The sequence below is a fragment of the Emys orbicularis genome, unplaced genomic scaffold (assembly GCF_028017835.1).
Source record: "Emys orbicularis isolate rEmyOrb1 unplaced genomic scaffold, rEmyOrb1.hap1 scaffold_131, whole genome shotgun sequence".
Taxonomy (NCBI): Eukaryota; Metazoa; Chordata; order Testudines; family Emydidae; genus Emys; species Emys orbicularis.
Window position 1 is genome coordinate 20,046 of NW_027045179.1, and position 19,192 is coordinate 39,237.

Here is a 19,192-nt window from a genome sequence, read left to right on the forward strand (position 1 = left end):
CATTTCTCCGGTTTGTCCAGATGATTTTGAATTTTAATCCTATCCTTCAAAGCACTTGCATCCCCTCCCAGCTTGGTATCGTCCACAAACTTTATAAGTGTCCTCTCTAGGTCATTATCTAAATCATTGATGAAGATATTGAACAGAACCAGACCCAGAACCGATCCCTGCAGGACTCCACTCGTGATGCCCTTCCAGCATGACTGTGAACCACCGATAACTACTCTCTGGGGACAGTTTTCCAACAAGTTCTGCACCCACCTTATAGCAGCTCCATCTAGGTTGTATTTCCCTAGTTTGTGTATGAGAAGCTCATGCGAGACAGTATCAAAAGACTTACTGAAGTCAAGATAGACCACATCTACCGCTTCCCCCCAGCCACAAGGCTTGTTACCCTGTCAAAGAAAGCTATCGGGTTGGTTTGACACGATTTGTTCTGGACAAATCCATGCTGACTGTTACTCATCAGCTATTATCTTCAAGATGTCTGCAAATTGATTGCTTAATTATTTGCTCCGTTAGCTTTCTGGGGGCTGCAAAATCCGGCTTGAAAACCTCAACGTTCCTTGTGGTTTGCATTTTTCGTTCTCTTCCTGGAGAGCGGAGCCTTCACCCCGTCCGGGAGCCGGGCCCACGCAGTAATCTGTACTTTGGTGCCGCTTTGGGCTGGCCCAGGGGCTTCGCCAGAGCAAAGCACGTTTATTGATGTGGCTGTAGGTTTCTCCAGATGAACGTTGCCGGGCTTGGACGAGCTTAGAAGAATTTCCGGCTCGGATACAGCCCTTCCCGTCCGGAGATCTCAAAGCACTTTATAAAGCAGGTGGGTCTCGTTAGCTCCACGTCACAGACGGGGAAACCGAGGCACGGAATGGCCCGTGAAGCGCACCCGTGTGCTCTACCCACTACCAATTTTTTTTACCTTGCGCCCCCCTGCGACGTTATTGACAGAATCTGTGTCCATCTGTTGCAACCACTGTTGTATATTTGCAGCAGGTGCTGTACAAAGGTTGTCGTGTGAGGTGTCTGTGGAGAGGTTGTGGTGTGCTGGGGGTGATTGTGCTGGGTGTGTGTGTATCGGTTTTGTAGTTGACGGTAGGAATATTGGCTCTGCGCTCGTATCTCAAGGTGTGTGACTCTAAGTACCCGCAGTGAAGCATTGGGGCGGCTTCTTGAGAAAGGAATTTGCAAGTTAAGGGCCCAATCCAGAAACACTTAACGGACAATGGATCTTGGGAGACTCCAATCCGGATAAGAAATCTACCTGGGGACGTTCAGGATGGCGTGTGGGCAATGGCTACCACCTGTAAAAACTGAGTCATGCCTGGACATGTGACTGGCCCAGGTGACTCCAGACTCCCTTTTGCTGTAATTTTCCACAGTAAGGACAAAGAGGTGTCCTTACACCTGGAGGAGACTATAAAAGGCTGATGCCTCGTCTCCATCTGGTCTTCAATCCTGCTTCTCACCTCTGGAGGGACTTTGCTACAAGCTGAAGCTCTGAACAAAGGACTGAAGGACCCATCCCAGCTGGGGATGTTCCAGAGACTTGATTTGAACCTGCAGTTTAATCCATCCCCGCTACAAGCCTGAACCAAGAACTTTGCCATCACTGTACGTAACTGATTCCATGTAACCAATTCTAGCTCTCATCTATATCTTTTTCCTTTTTCTGAATAAATCTTTCGATTGTAGATTCTAAGGATTGGCTTGTGGGTAAGATCTGACTTGTCCATTGACCTGGGTCTGGGGCTTGGTCCTTTGGAATCGGGAGAACCTTTTCCTTTTACTGGGGTCTTGGTTTTCATAACCATTCGTCCCCATAACGAGTGGCACTGGTGGTGATACTGGGAAACTGGAGTGTCTGAGGGAATTGCTGGTGTGACTCGTGGTTCGCCAGTGGGGTGAGACCGAAGTCCTCTCTGGCTGGCTGGTTTGGTGCCTGGGTCTGCCAAGGACCCCTGCCTTGGGCGGGGTCTGCCCTGCTCTGAGCGATTTGTCCTGGATTGACGCTCTCAGTTGGGTCCCGCCAGAGGCAGCATCATTACCCCCCCCCTTACCCCTGTCTGTGACCCCCAACCCCCAGAGCCAGGCCCGGGAGGGAGGGACGCGGACAGGGGTGAGGGGGCCCAGGCCTGCATTGTGCTGGGGGGTGGGGGGGAGTTTGTCCAAACCCGGGTTGTGTTTAAAACGAAGTGAGGAACGGAAGCGTTGTGGTTTCCTGTCGCGCTGGGCCAGACGCTGCGAGCTCTGGAAAGCTGCCAAGGGCCGGGTTAGGAGCCGTGGGCATAGGACAGAGGTCGTTAGCAGCAGCAGGGGCCTGCAGCAGGGAAACTGAGGCACACAAACCAGTGAGAGTCACATGCCACACAACATGGGGAAACCCCCCCCCCCTTGGTCACACGGCATCCTGCGTGCCTGGGACTCAGGGCCGGCTCTAGCATTTTTGCCGCCCAAAGCAAAAACAATTTTGGCCCCCCCCCCCCCGGGTTTTTTAATTACCCCACCCCCGGCCCCGCCTCAACTCCGCCCCTTCCCTGCCTCCTCCCCCCAGGCTCTCAAGCCTAGGAAGGAGGGAGGGAGGGGGAGCAGCGGCGCGCGAATCAGCTGTTTCGCGCGCCGCGGCCACTCAGGGTCTCCCTCTCCCTCCCAGGCTCTCAAACCTGGGAGGGAGGGGGACACCCCGAGCGGCCGCGGCGCGCGAAACAGCTGATTTGCGCGCCGCTGCTCCCCCCTCCCTCCCAGGCTTGAGAGCCTGGGAGGGAGGGCGAGTAGTGGCGCGTGAGCGGCAGCAGCAGCGGAGGTAAGCTAGGGCGGCCGGGGCACATTTTTAGGGGCGGCATGGCCGGCGCCGGCCATGCCGCCCCTAAAAATGTGCCGCCCCAAGCACCAGCTTGTTTTGCTGGTGCCTAGAGCCGGCCCTGCTGGGACTCAGCCGATCCCCCCGCCCGGGCGCCGGGTCGGGTGGGAGAGGAATCGAGCGGGAGAATGTGCAGCTTTTGGAAACCTTTCCGTGACCTGTCCCCGGAGGAACGCCATGGCCTGGGGGATGCGGGGGAGACCTGCCAGCTGGCTGGGCAGTGACCATTAATGCCTGGAAGCCGTGGGGAGCAGGAACCGGAGGCCGAGTGCCTGGGGGCCAGGCTGGGAGTCCGTCCTGCGACTCTGAACATTACAATGTTCCTGTCCCAGACACCCATATTCCCCCCCCCCACCCACGTGCTCTCTCTCAGCTCCACACGGCCCCGGGGGGGATCTCCCTGCAATGTGACGGCTGTCTCTCCCTGGGCCCTCTGCACCTCTGAGCCCCCCACAGCCGGGTCCCCTTGCTCTGGGGCGGGGGAAATGCGGGGCGAAGGAGCCCCCCGGGGCCGGGGATGTACACGCATGGCCCTTTAAATATCACTGTGATGTCATTGCTGGCGCTACTGTGACGTCACGGCGGGCAGCTCCTCCCCCTGTGCCCACCCACCGCCTCTCCCGCTGCTGGGGGGCAGCCAATGGCAGCGTGGCGACTGCTGGAGCTCCTCCTCCTTGGGGCCACGGGCGTCTGGGCGACAGGTGGGTGCCGGGGGGGACGACAGTTGCCCCTCCCCCAATCATACCCTCCCCCTGCCCCGGAAGGGGGCCGGGTCCATCCCTACGGTCGATTCGACAGGGCAACCCCTCCCCCTCCCAGCTTTTGACGGCGTGTGATGTCACGGAGGCCTCTGATGTCACACATGTGGCGCTGTGATGTCATCCAGTGAACGGGAACGGGGGGGTGGAGACGTGGCATGTGAAGGGCTGGGAGCCCGGACACCTGGGTTCTCTCCCCGGCGCTGGGAGGGGAGGGGGCGCTGGTGGGTCAGAGCAGGGGGAGCTGGGAGCCAGGACTCCTGGGTTCTCTCCCCGGCTCTGGGAGGGCAGTGGGGGCTGGTGGGTCAGAGCAGGGGGGGCTCGGAGCCAGGACTCCTGGGTTCTCTCCCTGGCTCTGGGAGGGGAGTGGGGGCTGGCAGGGAGAGGGGGGCAAATGTCTCTAACGGGGGCTCTGTCTCCCCAGGCTGTGGCTTCCGGCCGGGATACGACAGCCCCAGCCCCTCCCCCGCACCCCGCATCATCGGGGGGCAGAAAAGCCGCCCTGGGGAATGGCCCTGGGTTGTGAGTCTCCAGACCCAAGGGCATCACTTCTGTGGGGGGAGCGTCATACACTCCTGGTGGGTGCTGAGCGCAGCCCACTGCTTCCACGACACCCGGTAAGGGGGCTGCGGGTCGGGAGTGAGGGGCACCGGCAGGGCTGGGGGGGCAGGGCTGGGCTGGCAGGGGGCTGTGGGTCGGGAGTGAGGGGCACCAGCAGAGCTGGGGGGGCAGGGCTGGGCTAGCGGGGGGGCTGTGGGTTGGGAGTGAGGGGCACCGGCAGAGCTGGGGGGGCAGGGCTGGGCTAGCAGGGGGTCTGCAGGTCGGGAGTGAGGGGCACCGGCAGAGCTGGGGGGGCAGGGCTGGGCTAGCGGGGGGTCTGCAGGTCGGGAGTGAGGGGCACCGGCAGAGCTGGGGGGGCAGGGCTGGGCTGGCAGGGGCTGTGGGTCGGGAGTGAGGGGCGCCATCCCTGTGCCCGTGCCCAGGCCCCAGGACGTGACGGTGGCGGCCGGCAGCGTGACCCTGGGCATGGGCGGCGTCACCCGGCGGGTTCGGCGGATCCTGTCCCACCCCAGCTACAGCCGCAGCACCTACGACTCAGACCTGGCCCTGCTGCTGCTGAGCCGCCCCCTGCCCCCGGGCCGGGGCCTCGGCCTCGTCTGCCTCCCCGGGGAGCCGGCCGATGAGGACGACGGGCAGTGGGGCAGCTGCTACGTGGCCGGGTGGGGCACCACGGAGTACGGTGAGTGGGGGCAGCTGGCGGGGCTGAGCCGGGGGGAGCAGGGGCGGGGCTGGAAGGGGGCTGGGGAGGGGGGTCTCTCCAGGGGTGTCTGGCTGGGGGGGGTTCAGGCCGGGGGGCGTGGGGACCATGGCCGTGGGGGTCTCTCTGGGGGGTTCTGGCCGGGGCTACAGCGTCGTCTCTCGCAGGGTAGGTGTGGGGGATCGGGGGCACTGCGGGAGGCCGGCGGGGCCCAGGGCTGGGGGGGATCTGGCCGCGGGGGGGGTCCGGCAGGGGGGTCCGGCCGGGCTGCAGCGCCGTCTCTCGCAGGGCAGGAGACGGTGTCGGGGGCGCTGCGGGAGGCTGGCGTGCGGATCGTCGACTGGCTGCGCTGCATGTGGTGGATGGGGGCCCTGACCCAAAACATGGTCTGCGCCGGACACGAGGAGGGCGGCCGGGATGCCTGCCAGGTGGGGACCCCCCAGCCCCTTCCCCGCCCAGGCCCCCCCATTCCTCCCAGCCCCTCCCCCAAACCCCACCTCTGCCCCAGGGCGCAGGACCCCCCCACAGACCCCCAAACTCCCCCCCAGTCATCCCCCGACACCCTCATGCCCTGGACAGGGGACAGCCCCCCTCCCCCCGTGGCTTCGTCCTTTGCACCCCCGTCTGCCCCGTTCCTGCGGTGGCTTCTGGAGTTTTCCATCCTGCCCGTGCCTGGCGCCTCCCTGCTGGGGTCGCACGTTCGCTGCCTCCTCCGCGTCTCTCCTTCCTCTGTCACTTCCTTCGCTTCCTCCGCGTCTTTCCTCCTCCACTTCCTTCATTCACTGCCTCCTCCGCGTCTTTCCTCCTTCGCTTCCTCCACGTCTGCCCTTCCCCCGTCGCTTCCTCCCTCCTCCGCTTCCTCCATCGCTTCCTTCCTTCCTCTGTCGCTTCCTCCATCGCTTCCTTCCTCCGCTTCCTCCCTCCTCCGCTTCCTCCGTCACTTCCTTCCTTCCTCTGCTTCCTCCGTCGCTTCCTTCCTCCATTTCCTTCATTCGCTGCCTCCTCCGCGTCTCTCCTTCCTCTGTCACTTCCGTCGCTTCCTCCGCGTCTTTCCTCCTCCGCTTCCTTCATTCGCTGCCTCCTCCGCGTCTTTCCTCCTTCGCTTCCTCCACGTCTGTCCTTCCTCCGTCGCTTCCTCCCTCCTCCACTTCCTCCATCGCTTCCTTCCTTCCTCTGTCGCTTCCTCCATCGCTTCCTCCCTCCTCCGCTTCCTCTGTCACTTCCTTCGCTTCCTCCGTGTCTTTCCTCCTCCGCTTCCTTCATTCGCTGCCTCCTCCGCGTCTTTCCTCCTTCCCCCATCGCTTCCTCCATCGCTTCCTCCCTCCTCCGCTTCCTCCGTCGCTTCCTCCATCTCTTCCTCCTTCGCTTCCTCCCTCCTCCGCTTCCTCCGTCGCTTCCTCCATCGCTTCCTCCCTCCTCCGCTTCCTCCGTCGCTTCCTTCCTCTGTCGCTTCCTCCTTCGCTTCCTCCTTCGCTTCCTTCCTCCATCGCTTCCTCCCTCCTCCGCTTCCTCCGTCGCTTCCTTCCTTCCTCTGTCGCTTCCTCCATCGCTTCCTCCTTCGCTTCCTTCCTCCGTCGCTTCCTCCCTCCTCCGCTTCCTCCGTCACTTCCTTCGCTTCCTCCGCGGCTTTCCTCCTCCGCTTCCTTCATTCACTGCCTCCCTCCTCCGCTTCCTCCGTCGCTTCCTCCATCTCTTCCTCCTTCGCTTCCTCCTTCGCTTCCTCCCTCCTCCGCTTCCTCCGTCGCTTCCTCCCTCCTCCGCTTCCTCTGTCGCTTCCTCCTTCGCTTCCTCCTTCGCTTCCTTCCTCCATCGCTTCCTCTGTCGCTTCCTCTGTCGCTTCCTTCCTCCATCACTTTCTTCCTTCCTCTGTCGCTTCCTCCATCGCTTCCTCCTCCGCTTCCTTCCTCCATCGCTTCCTCCCTCCTCCGCTTCCTCCATCACTTCCTTCCTTCCTCTGTCGCTTCCTCCATCGCTTCCTCCTCCGCTTCCTTCTTCCATCGCTTCCTCCCTCCTCCGCTTCCTCCATCGCTTCCTTCCTTCCTCTGTCGCTTCCTCCATCGCTTCCTCCTTCGCTTCCTCCGTTGCTTCCTTCCTTCCTCTGTCGCTTCCTCCATCGCTTCCTCCTCCGCTTCCTCCGTTGCTTCCTTCCTTCCTCTGTCGCTTCCTCCATCGCTTCCTCCTTCGCTTCCTCCTTCGCTTCCTTCCTCCATCGCTTCCTTCCTTCCTCTGTCGCTTCCTCCATCGCTTCCTCCTCCGCTTCCTTCCTCCATCGCTTCCTCCTTCGCTTCCTTCCTCCATCGCTTCCTTCCTTCCTCTGTCGCTTCCTCCATCGCTTCCTCCTTCGCTTCCTCCCTCCATCGCTTCCTCTGTCGCTTCCTCCCTCCTCCACTTCCTCCGTCGCTTCCTTCCTTCCTCCGTCGCTTCCTCCTCCACTTCCTCCGTCGCTTCCTTCCTTCCTCTGTCGCTTCCTCCTTCGCTTCCTCCTTCGGTTTCTTCCTTCCTCCGTCGCTTCCTCCTTCGCTTCCTTCCTTCCTTCCTCCATCGCTTCCTCCATCGCTTCCTTCCTTCCTCTGTCGCTTCCTCCTTCGCTTCCTCCTCCGCTTCCTCCATCTCTTCCTCCTTCGCTTCCTCCGTCGCTTCCTCCGTCGCTTCCTTCCTTCCTTCCTCCATCGCTTCCTCCATCGCTTCCTTCCTTCCTCTGTCGCTTCCTCCTTCGCTTCCTCCTCCGCTTCCTCCATCTCTTCCTCCTTCGCTTCCTCCGTCGCTTCCTCCGTCGCTTTCTTCCTTCCTCTGTCGCTTCCTCCATCGCTTCCTCCTCCGCTTCCTCCGTTGCTTCCTTCCTTCCTCTGTCGCTTCCTCCATTGCTTTCTCCTTCGCTTCCTCCTTCGCTTCCTTCCTCCATCGCTTCCTTCCTTCCTCTGTCGCTTCCTCCATCGCTTCCTCCTCCGCTTCCTTCCTCCATCGCTTCCTCCTTCGCTTCCTCCTTCGTTTCCTTCCTCCATCGCTTCCTCTGTCGCTTCCTCCCTCCTCCACTTCCTCCGTCGCTTCCTTCCTTCCTCCGTCGCTTCCTCCTCCACTTCCTCCGTCGCTTCCTTCCTTCCTCTGTCGCTTCCTCCTTCGCTTCCTCCTTCGCTTCCTCCATCTCTTCCTCCTTCGCTTCCTCCATCGCTTCCTCCTTCGGTTTCTTCCTTCCTCCGTCGCTTCCTTCCTCCGTCGCTTCCTCCTTCGCTTCCTTCCTTCCTCTGTCGCTTCCTCCTTCGCTTCCTTCCTTCCTCCGTCGCTTCCTCCTCCACTTCCTCCGTCGCTTCCTTCCTTCCTCTGTCGCTTCCTCCTTCGCTTCCTCCTTCGCTTCCTCCATCTCTTCCTCCTTCGCTTCCTCCATCGCTTCCTCCTTCGGTTTCTTCCTTCCTCCGTCGCTTCCTTCCTCCTTCGCTTCCTTCCTTCCTTCCTCCATCGCTTCCTCCGTCGCTTCCTTCCTTCCTCTGTCGCTTCCTCCTTCGCTTCCTTCCTCCTCCGCTTCCTCCGTCGCTTCCTTCCTTCCTCTGTCGCTTCCTCCATCGATTCCTCCTTCGCTTCCTCCTCCGCTTCCTCCGTCGCTTCCTTCCTTCCTCTGTCGCTTCCTCCTTCGCTTCCTTCCTCCATCGCTTCCTCCTTCGCTTCCTCCCTCCTCCGCTTCCTCCGTCGCTTCCTTCCTCCTTCGCTTCCTCCGTCGCTTCCTTCCTCCTTCGCTTCCTCCCTCCTCCGCTTCCTCCTTCGCTTCCTTCCTCCTCCACTTCCTCCGTCGCTTCCTTCCTTCCTCTGTCGCTTCCTCCTTCGCTTCCTCCGTCGCTTCCTCCGTCGCTTCCTCCTTCGCTTCCTCCCTCCTCCGCTTCCTCCGTCGCTTCCTCCCTCCTCCGCTTCCTCCGTCGCTTCCTCCCTCCTCCGCTTCCTCCGTCGCTTCCTTCCTTCCTCTGTCGCTTCCTCCATCGCTTCCTCCTTCGCTTCCTCCCTCCTCCGCTTCCTCCGTCGCTTCCTCCATCTCTTCCTCCGTCGCTTCCTCCCTCCTCCGCTTCCTCCGTCGCTTCCTCCGTCTCTTCCTCCGTCGCTTCCTCCCTCCTCCGCTTCCTCCTTCGCTTCCTTCATTCACTGCTTCCTCCTCGTCACTCCTCCTTCCTCCTCCACTTCCTTCCTCCCTCGTTTCCTTCTGTGACGAACTGGGACTGTTCTTAAAGTGGTCTGTGAATGCTGACAGGGGAGTGTGGCTAGGATGGTCTGCATTGGGGGATGGGAGAATGACTGAAGGGAAATACCTGAGCCTGTAACATGAGAACCCAGGAGGGGGCTGGGGCGAGGTGACACCTTTGCCCGGGAAACTGAACAAAGGCTGTGGGAGGGGTCGCTGAAGGCAGAGTCTGGGAAGCTGGCTGGTGAGGTGGCTGGCAGGCAGGGAGGGCTCTGACCTCTGGAGGGGGGCTGGGGTGCCCGAGGACCCCAAGATGGACCTAACTGAGGGGGTCCTGTTGTCTGTGCCTGCAAGACCTGTCTCGGACTGTATTCCCGTCGTCTAAATAAACCTTCTGCTTTACTGGCTGGCTGAGAGTCATGGTGAATCGCAGGAAGCCGGGGGTGCAGGGCCTTGAGTCCCCCCTTACTCCGTGACACCTTCCCCCCTTGCTTCCTCCGTCACTTCCTTCGCTTCCTCCATGTCTGTCCTCCTCCGCTTCCTTCATTCGCTGCCTCCTCCACGTCTTTACTCCTTCGCTTCCTCCGCGTCTGTCCTTCCTCCGTCGCTTCCTCCCTCCTCTACTTCCTCCTTCGGTTTCTTCCTTCCTCCGTCGCTTCCCCCCTCCTCCATTTCCTCCGTCGCTTTCTTCCTTCCTCTGTCGCTTCCTCCATCACTTCCTCCTTCGCTTCCTTCCTCCATTTCCTTCATTCGCTGCCTCCTCCGCGTCACTCCTCCTTCCTCCTCCACTTCCTTCCTCCCTCGTTTCCTTCCCCCCTTGCTTCCTCTGTCACTTCCTTCGCGTCTTTCTGTCACGGAGTGTGGGGGGACTCAGGGCCCTGCACCCCCGGCTCCCTGCGATTCACCATGACTCTCAGCCATGACTCGACAGGAACACAGTCCAAGACAGGTCTTGCAGGCACAGACAACAGGATCCCCCCCAATTAGGTCCATCTTGGGGTCCCCGGGCACTCCAGCCCCCTGGGGAGGTCAGAGCCCCGTCTGCCTCCCAGCCACATCACCAGCCAGCTCCTGAAACTCTGCCTTCAGCGACCCCTCCCACAGCCTTTGTTCAGTTTCCCGGGCAAAGGTGTCACCTCGCCCCAGCCCCCTCCTGGGTTCTCATGTTACAGGCTCAGGTATTTTCAGTCAGTCTCCCATCCCCCAATGCAGACTATCCCAGCCACACTCCCCTGTCAGCACTCACAGACCGCAGTAGGAACAGTCCCAGTTCGTCACACTTTCCTCCTCCGCTTCCTTCATTCACTGCCTCCTCCACGTCTTTCCTCCGTCGCTTCCTCCCTCCTCCACTTCCTCCATCGGTTTCTTCCTTCCTCTGTCGCTTCCTCCGTCGCTTCCTCCTTCGCTTCCTTCCTCCACTTCCTTCATTCACTGCTTCCTCCGCGTCACTCCTCCTTCCTCCTCCACTTCCTTCCTCCCTCGTTTCCTTCCCCCCTTGCTTCCTCCGTCGCTTCCTCCCTCCTCCACTTCCTCCTTCGCTTCCTCCTTCGCTTCCTCCCTCCTCCGCTTCCTCCGCGTCTTTCCTCCTTCGCTTCCTCCGCGTCTTTCCTCCTTCGCTTCCTCCACGTCTGTCCTTCCTCCATCGCTTCCTCCCTCCTCCGCTTCCTCCATCGCTTCCTTCCTTCCTCTGTCGCTTCCTCCATCGCTTCCTCCGTCGCTTCCTCCGTCGCTTCCTCCCTCCTCCACTTCCTCCGTCGCTTCGTCGCTTCCTCCATCGCTTCCTCCTTCGCTTCCTTCCTCCATCACTTCCTTCCTCCATCGCTTCCTCCCTCCTCCACTTCCTCTGTCGCTTCCTCCTTCGCTTCCTCCTCCACTTCCTCCGTCGCTTCCTTCCTCTGTCGCTTCCTCCTTCGCTTCCTCCTCCTCTTCCTCCGTCGCTTCCTCCCTCTGTCGCTTCCTCCTTCGCTTCCTCCTTCGCTTCCTTCCTCCATCGCTTCCTTCCTCCTCCACTTCCTCCGTCGCTTCCTTCCTTCCTCTGTCGCTTCCTCCTTCGCTTCCTCCCTCCTCCGCTTCCTCCGTCGCTTCCTCCCTCCTCCCTTCCTCTGTCGCTTCCTCCTTCGCTTCCTTCCTCCGCTTCCTTCATTCACTGCTTCCTCTGCGTCACTCCTCCTTCCTTCCTCCATCACTTCCTCCTTCGCTTCCTTCCTCCGTTGCTTCCTTCCTCCTTCCCTTCTTCCGTCGCTTCCTTCCTCTGTCGCTTCCTCCGTCGCTTCCTCCGTGTCTCTCCTCCTCTGCTTCCTTCATTTGCTGCCTCCTCCGTGTCTGTCCTTCCTCCGTCGCTTCCTTCCTCCTTCACTTCCTGCCTCCTTGCTCCATCGCTTCCTCCTCTGCGTCTCTCCTCCTTTCCTCCTCCTTCCTGCCTCCGTCGCTTCCTCCCTCGTGTCTTTCCTCCTTCCTCCGTCGCTTCCTTTGCTTCCTCCCTGGTTGGTTTGTTGGTTCTCGCTTGCGCGTTCTTGCGTTTTCTCCTTCGTCCGTTCAGCCCGCGTCTCGTTCCTTCGCTTTCTCTGTGACCTGCCTTCTCCTTCGATGCTCGTTCATTGCCTCCATTTCTCCTTCGTTTCTTCGTTCGTTTTCTCCTTCCATCCCCGACTCCTTTTCTCGTCGGTTCGTTCGTGGCCTCGTTTTTCTCGTTGGTTTGTTTTCTCCCCCATTCATTCATTGAGTCATTTTCTCCTCCCCCCCCCCCCGTCAGTTTGTTAATCGACTCGTCTGCTCGTTCGTCGCCTCGTTCTCTCATTTGTTTCCTTCTTTTCTCGCTCGTTGAGTCTCGTCCTCATTTGCTGCTTTCCTCGCTCAATAGTTGATTCATTTCCTCCTTTGTTCGGCCTCTCGGTTTCTTGCTGGTTCGTTTTCCTCCTTCATTGGCTGACTCGTTCTCTCGTTCCAGGGTGACAGCGGGGGGCCCCTGCAGTGCCAGGCCCCCCAGGGCTCTCCCTGGTACCAGGTGGGCGTCGTGAGCTGGGGCCGGGGCTGCGGGAGGCGCCAGCGTCCGGGCGTCTACACCCGCGTGGCCAACTACCGGGCCTGGATGGATGAGGCCACCGCAGCAGTGGGGAGACCCCTGAGGCCCCAGAAGGCCACACCCACCAGGCTGGGCTCCGCCCCCCAGAAGACAGAGCCGGAGGTCGGCGGAGGCCCCCCGCCCCTGCCCATGGCGGCCCCTGGGCCTTGCCCTGGGGCTGGCTCTGGGGAGGTGGCTGGGCTGAGCGAGACACAAGGCATGCTGGGAAGAGGACAGAGCCGCCGCCGCAAAGGATTCTGGGAGGGGACGGCCACGTTGGCCGCTGAGATTGGCCGACACTTCGGGAGGGAGGGGCAGGAGGGCGAAGGGGCATTAAATATTATGTAGAGAAGCGGAGAGCGAACTGTTCACTGGGAATAGGGGACTCAGGCAACCAGGAGAGCAGAGCAGGACGCTCGCCCCTGGGGAGGGGAGATGGGACCCAGGCAACCAGGAGAGCAGAGCAGGACGCTCGCCCCTGGGGACGGGAGATGGGACCCGGGCGTCCGGGACGGCAGCGCAGGGCACTCGCCCCTGGGGAGGGGAGATGGGACCCGGGCGTCCGGGACGGCAGCGCTGGGTACTCGCCCCTGGGGAGGGGAGATGGGACCCAGGCGTCTGGGACGGCAGCGCAGGGCACTCGACCCTGGGGAGGGGAGATGGGACCCAGGCGTCCAGGATGGCAGAGCAGGGCGCTCGCTCCTGGGGACGGGAGATGGGACCCAGGCATCTGGGACGGCAGCGCAGGGCACTCGCCCCTGGGGAGGGGAGATGGGACCCAGGCATCCGGGACGGCAGCGCAGGGCACTCGCCCCTGGGACGGGAGATGGGACCCAGGCATCCGGGACGGCAGCGCAGGGCGCTCGCCCCTGAGGACGGGAGATGGGACCGGGCGTCGGGGACGGCAGCGCAGGGCACTCGCCCCTGGGGGGCCCCGGGGGAGTGGGGCGGGATCTCGGGGTGGCGGGAGCTGGGGCAGGGCGGGAGAGGGTGTCCCTGGGGAGCCGGAACCCCGTGATGTCACAGTGGAATCTCGGGGCGCCTGGGTATTTACCTTCAAATCAGCTGGAGGAAGCAGGTATGGGGGGGGCTAGGAGATGGGGGGAGGGCTGGATTGGGGTTATTATAGGGGGAGGGCGGCAGCGGGGGGGGGGGGGGACGGGCAGCTCTGGGGATCCAGGGGGTTGGGTCCAGGAATCTGGGAGGACTTTACTCGGGGGTGCTAGGATGGGGGTCAAGGATAGGGATGCAGGAGGTGGGCTGGGGAACGGGGGGGCTAGGGGGTGTCTCAGCTCCCAGGAACGAATTCAGAACTGGGTACTGGGTTGGGGGGGCAATGGGGGGTCGCAGGGTGGAGGTTTGGGGGCTCCCTGCTCTAACCAGCCCCAGCCCCCAGGATGGAGTTCATGACGGGGTACCAGGGTGGAGGTTTGGGGGCACGGGGTGGAGGTGTGGGGGGCTCCTGCTCTAACCCGCCCACCCCCCAGGATGGAGTTTGTGATGGGATACCAGGGTGGAGGTTTGGGGGCGTGGGGTGGAGGTGTGGGGGGCTCCTGCTCTAACCCCCCCAGCCCCACAGAATGGAGTTCGTGACGGGATACCAGGGTGGAGATGTGGGGGTGCAGGGTGGAGGTGTGGGGTGCTCCCTGCTCTAACCCCCCGCCCCCCACGATGGAGTTCGTGACGGGGTACCGGGGTGGAGGTTTGGGGGCGCGGGGGGCTCCCTGCTCTAACCCCCCCAACCCCCCAGGATGGAGTTTGTGACGGGGTACCGGGGTGGAGGTTTGGGGGTGTGGGGGTGGAGGTTGTGGGGGGCTCCCTGCTCTAACCCCCCCGCCCCCCAGGATGGATGTTCGTGACGGGGTACCTGGGTGGAGGTGTGGGGGCACAGGGTGGAGGTTTGGGGGGGCTCCCTGCTCTAACCCCCCCGCCCCCCAGGATGGAGTTCGTGACGGGGGTACCAGGGTGGAGGTGTGGGGGCACGGGGTGGAGGTTTGGGGGGCTCCCTGCTCTAACCTCCCCCGCCCCCCAGGATGGAGTTCGTGACGGGGTACCGGGGTGGAGGTGTGGGGGCGCAGGGTGGAGGTGTGGGGGGCTCCCTGCTCTAACCCCCCCGCCCCCCAGGATGGAGTTCGTGACGGGGTACCAGGGTGGAGGTGTGGGGGCACGGGGTGGAGGTTTGGGGGGCTCCCTGCTCTAACCTCCCCCGCCCCCCAGGATGGAGTTCGTGACGGGGTACCGGGGTGGAGGTGTGGGGGCGCAGGGTGGAGGTGTGGGGGGCTCCCTGCTCTAACCCCCCCACCCCCCAGGATGGAGTTCGTGACGGGGTACCGGGGTGGAGGTTTGGGGGTGCGGGGTGGAGGTGGGGGGGCTCCCTGCTCTAACCCCCCCGCCCCCCAGGATGGAGTTCGTGACGGGGTACCGGGGGTGGAGGTGTGGGGGTGCGGGGTGGAGGTGTGGGGGGCTCCCTGCTCTAACCCCCCGCCCCCCAGGATGGAGTTCGTGACGGGGTACCGGGGTGGAGGTTTGGGGGTGCGGGGTGGAGGTGTGGGGGGCTCCCTGCTCTAACCCCCCGCCCCCCATAATGGAGTTTGTGACGGGGTACCGGGGTGGAGGTTTGGGGGTGCAGGGTGGAGGTGTGGGGGGCTCCTGCTCTAACCCCCGCCCCCCAGGATGGAGTTCGTGACGGGGGTACCGGGGTGGAGGTGTGGGGGGCGCAGGGTGGAGGTGTGGGGGGCTCCCTGCTCTAACCCCCCGCCCCCCAGGATGGAGTTCGTGACGGGGTACCGGGGTGGAGGTGTGGGGGCGCAGGGTGGAGGTGTGGGGGGCTCCCTGCTCTAACCCCCCGCCCCCCAGGATGGAGTTCGTGACGGGGTACCTGGGTGGAGGTGTGGGGGCGCAGGGTGGAGGTGTGGGGGGCTCCCTGCTCTAACCCCCCGCCCCCCCAGGATGGAGTTCGTGACGGGGTACCGGGGTGGAGGTGTGGGGGGCGCAGGGTGGAGGTGTGGGGGGCTCCCTGCTCTAACCCCCCGCCCCCCAGGATGGAGTTCGTGACGGGGGTACCGGGGTGGAGGTGTGGGGGCGCAGGGTGGAGGTGTGGGGGGGGCTCCCTGCTCTAACCTCCCGCCCCCCAGGATGGAGTTCGTGATGGGGTACCTGGGTGGAGGTGTGGGGGGCGCAGGGTGGAGGTGTGGGGGGCTCCCTGCTCTAACCCCCCCGCCCCCCAGGATGGAGTTCGTGACGGGGTACCGGGCCGAGGTGCTGGACCTGGCCGAGCTGCTGCTCGCCTGGCACCGGTCCCAGGCCGGGGGGCCCCAGGACGGGCAGCACCAGCGGCGCCAGGAGGGGCACGTCCGGCGCCTGCCCCCCGACCCCGCCCTCTGGCTGCTGCACCTGCTGCCCAACCCCCGGCTGGGGCTGGGGCTGGCGCTGCCGGGGGGGGCCCGGGGGGAGCCCCGGGGGCGGCTCTGCGGGGAGGACGCCCTGCAACTGCGGGACCTGCAGCGGGCGGTCACCTTCCTGAGCCTGGACGAGGAAGACGAGGGGCTGGAGACAGGTACCCCCCCAGCCCCCCCGCCCCCCTCGGGGCTCCCCTGTCTGCCCCCTTCCCCCTGGCCCCCCATCCACCCCCTTCCCCTGCCTGCCCCCTCCCCCCCAGCCCCCCACCCCTCTTGGGTCTCCCCCATCTGCCCCCCCTCCCCGGCCCCCTGTCCCCATGGGGCTCCCCTGCCTGCCCCCCTCCCCCCAGCCCCCTGCCCACATGGGGCTCCCCCGTCTGCCCCCTCCCCTGCCTGGGCCCCTCTCCCCAGCCCCCCGTCCCTCTCTGGGCTCCTCCATCTGACCCCCTCCCCTGCCTGCCCCTGCCTCCATCCCACCACCAGGCCCCCCATCCCCGTGGGGCTCCCCCGTCTGCCCCCCTCCCCTGCCCCATCTGCCCCCCCTGTTCCTTTGGGGTTTCCTGCCTGGCCCCCTACCCCCAACCCTGCCAGACACCCCCTATTCCTCGGGCACCCCCCCCTGCCCATCCCCGCTTGGCCCCTCCCCATCCCCTGCCCCACACCCAAGGCTCTGACCCCCGCCCCCCGCCGGTCTCACCTCTGCCCCCCTCCCCCAGGCCAGGCCCTGGTGCATGTGGAGCGCCTCCTGCTGGTTACGGACGAGCACGGCACGGTGATGGGCCTGGATTTCCAGCTGGGGGCCGGGGCCCCCCCCAAGCCGGCCGCGCCCCCCCCGCTGGAGCAGCTGGCGCTCGGCCTGCTCTGCCAGAGCATGGCCTGTCCGCTGGGCGGGGGGGAGCCCCGGCGGCCCCGGCTGCTGGCCGTGGGGGACCCCGCCTTGCACAAGTGAGTGTGAGCGAGCGGGCGGGCGGCGGGGGGGGGCTGCGTGCCCATCCCCCACCTCGCTGACCCCTCCCCCTTGCCTCTCCCCACAGGTCACTGGAGCCCCTGCTGCCCCGGCTGGGGGTCAGACTGAGCCCGGGCCCCATGCGGGGCTGGGGGCCGAAACCCACCTTCACCTTCCCCTCCATGCGCGTGCGAGCCTGTCACGTGTGCAAGAGACACGGGTTCCAGGGGCGGCTGGTGCCGTGGTGAGCGCGGGGGGGGGAGTGGCGGGACCCTGCAGCCCCCCGGGGTCACCTTCGCCCACCCCCCTGACCTGTGCCCGGGCCGGGGTTTGTGGGGGGCTGCAGGCTAGCTCTGAGCCCCCCCATCTGTCCCGTTCCCCCGCAGCCAGCAGTGCCGGGCCGTGCTGTACTGCTCCGAGCGGTGCCGGGCGGCCGACTGGGCCCGCAGCCCCGAGGATGCGGCCCACCGGGCCTGGTGCCCCCGCATGGCCGGGTACATGGCCCGCGCCCGCCAGCTGGCCGACCTGCCCTTCACCTTCGCCGCCGGTGAGTCCCGGGCAGGGGAACGCGGGGGTGGGGGGCGTGGTGCACTGGGGGCGGGGGGCAGGGGGACATGGGGGGTCCCGGGCAGGGGCAGCTCTGGGTGGGGGGGTCGCCAGGTGGGGGGGCTAGGAAGGGAGAGGCCGCTGGGGGCACCAGTCAGGGGGCACTGGGCAGGGGAAGGGGGGCTCTGGGTGGGGGGGTTGGGAAGGGAAGGGGGCGCTGGGGCAGGGGAAAGGAAGGGGGCATGGGGCAGGAGGCATTGGGGCACGGGAAAGGGGGGCTCTGGGTGGGAGATGTGGGGGTGCACAGAGCCGGGGTTTATCGGGGGGTCCCGGCCCCCCATTTCCCTTGCAGAGGTGACCAGCGACGGGTTCAACAGGGAGGGGTTCCTGGCCGCCCGGGGCTGACGCGGGGGTACTGGGCCCACGAGAGCATGCTGGTCCGGGCCCCCGACTATGGCGTGGGGCTGGGGGGCCGGAAGGACTGGAGATCCAGCCTGCTGCAGAGGCGGTGAGCATGGGGGGGCCGGGGGCCTGTCCCCTCTGGGGGGCGCCGGCTCCCGTCCCCGCCGTAACCCCCCCTTTCCCTCCCCCCCAGGTAACCCCTTCGAAGCGCTGAGGCCGAGGGGGGGAGCGGCTCTGCCCCCCACCTCCCCGGAGCCCCCTGCACCCAGGACCTATTTCAGTGAGACGGGGGAGGGGCTCGGGGGGGCTGGTCCTGGCAGCTGGGGGAGGAGCCAGTGGCAGCTGGGGGGGCGGTCCCAGCTCTGGGGGAGGGGGAGGAGCCAGTCACAGCTGGGGGGGGGGGGTGGTCCCATGGAGGGGGAGGAGGAGCCGGTCCCATGGGGGGGGGCGCGCTCCCATGGCGGGGAGGGGGAGCCAGTCCCATCGGGGGGTGGTCCCATGGCGGTGGTGGAGGAGGAGGAGCCGGTCCCATGGGGGGCTGACCCCCGTGTCCCCCCAGGCTCGTGGCGGGAGTACTACGCCTGGCGGGGGCTCCCGCTGGGCTCCCCCCTGGCCGCGCTGCTCAGCTACCCCCTGAGCGTCTATTACATCGTCACCCAGCTCGCCCCCCGGCACTGTGAGTGGGGGGGATCCGGGGGGCGGGGGGACCCCGGCACTGTGAGTGGGGGGGATCCGGGGGGCGGGGGGATCCCGGCAGTGTGAGTGGGGGGAATCCGGGGGGCGGGGGGACCCCCGCAGTGTGAGTGGGGGGGATCCGGGGGGCGGGGGATCCCGGCACTGTGAGTGGGGGGAATCCGGGGGGCGAGGGGACCCCGGTACTGTGAGTGGGGGGGATCCGGGGGCCCAGGCACTGTGAGTGGGGCCCGGGGGGGCGAGGGGACCCGGCACTGTGAGTGGGGGAATCCGGGGGGCCCCGGCACTGTGAGTGGGGGGGATCCGGGGGCGGGGGGACCCCCGCAGTGTGAGTGGGGGGGATCCGGGGGGCGGGGGGGGCCGGCACTGTGAGTGGGGGGAATCCGGGGGGCGGGGGGGCCGGCACTGTGAGTGGTGGGGCCCGGGGGGCGGGGGGGGCCGGCACTGTGAGTGGAGCCGGGGGGGGCTGGGAGGCGGAGGTCACCGTCCGGGCGGGGGGTGGGGAGCCCCAAGTCCTGGAGGGGGGGGTCTGGGAAATGGGGGGATCTGGGAACTGGGGGGGTCCCCTGCCCTCTTCTGACCCCCCTATTCCTCTGCCCCCCCCCACACAGTCCCGGAGCTGAACATCCTGAACAAACAGTCGCTGCGGATTCACATCGTGGAGACGGGGAAGGAGTCGGACATGGCCCCCCTCTTCTGGGTGCGCGGGGGTCGGGGGACGCCGTGGGGCAGGGCTGTGCTCTGGTTGGTTTAGGGGGCAGGGGGCGCCGTGGGGCAGGGCTGGGCTCTGGTGGGTATGGGGGGCAGGGGTACGCCATGGGGCAGGGCTGGGCTCTGGTGGGTATGGGGGGCAGGGGTACGCCATGGGGCAGGGCTGGGCTCTGGTGTGTATGGGGGCAGGGGGCACCGTGGGGCAGGGCTGTGCTCTGGTGGGTATGGGGGGCAGGGGGCGCCATGGGGCAGGGCTGTGCTCTGGTTGGTTTAGGGGGGCAGGGGGCGCCGTGGGGCAGGGCTGGGCTCTGGTGGGTATGGGGGGCAGGGGTACGCCATGGGGCAGGGCTGGGCTCTGGTGGGTATGGGGGGCAGGGGTACGCCATGGGGCAGGGCTGGG

General features: G+C 65.2%; 1 protein-coding gene and 1 pseudogene across 1 annotated transcript; both read left to right on the forward strand.

Moving 5' to 3' along the window:
* The first annotated feature begins 1,533 nt into the window (after positions 1 to 1,533).
* LOC135895088 (serine protease 55-like) lies at positions 1,534 to 12,301 on the forward strand (annotated as a pseudogene).
* A 3,023-nt stretch (positions 12,302 to 15,324) lies between these two features.
* ZMYND15 (zinc finger MYND-type containing 15) lies at positions 15,325 to 18,781 on the forward strand (the record flags this gene model as incomplete). The annotated part of the gene is given in 9 exon segments (XM_065423158.1): positions 15,325 to 15,652; positions 16,211 to 16,439; positions 16,529 to 16,684; positions 16,827 to 16,987; positions 17,339 to 17,386; positions 17,389 to 17,425; positions 17,427 to 17,494; positions 17,948 to 18,064; positions 18,693 to 18,781. Coding segments are annotated over 9 exon segments (1,233 nt in total), but the record flags the coding sequence as incomplete, so codon positions are not given.
* Positions 18,782 to 19,192: the final 411 nt, after the last annotated feature.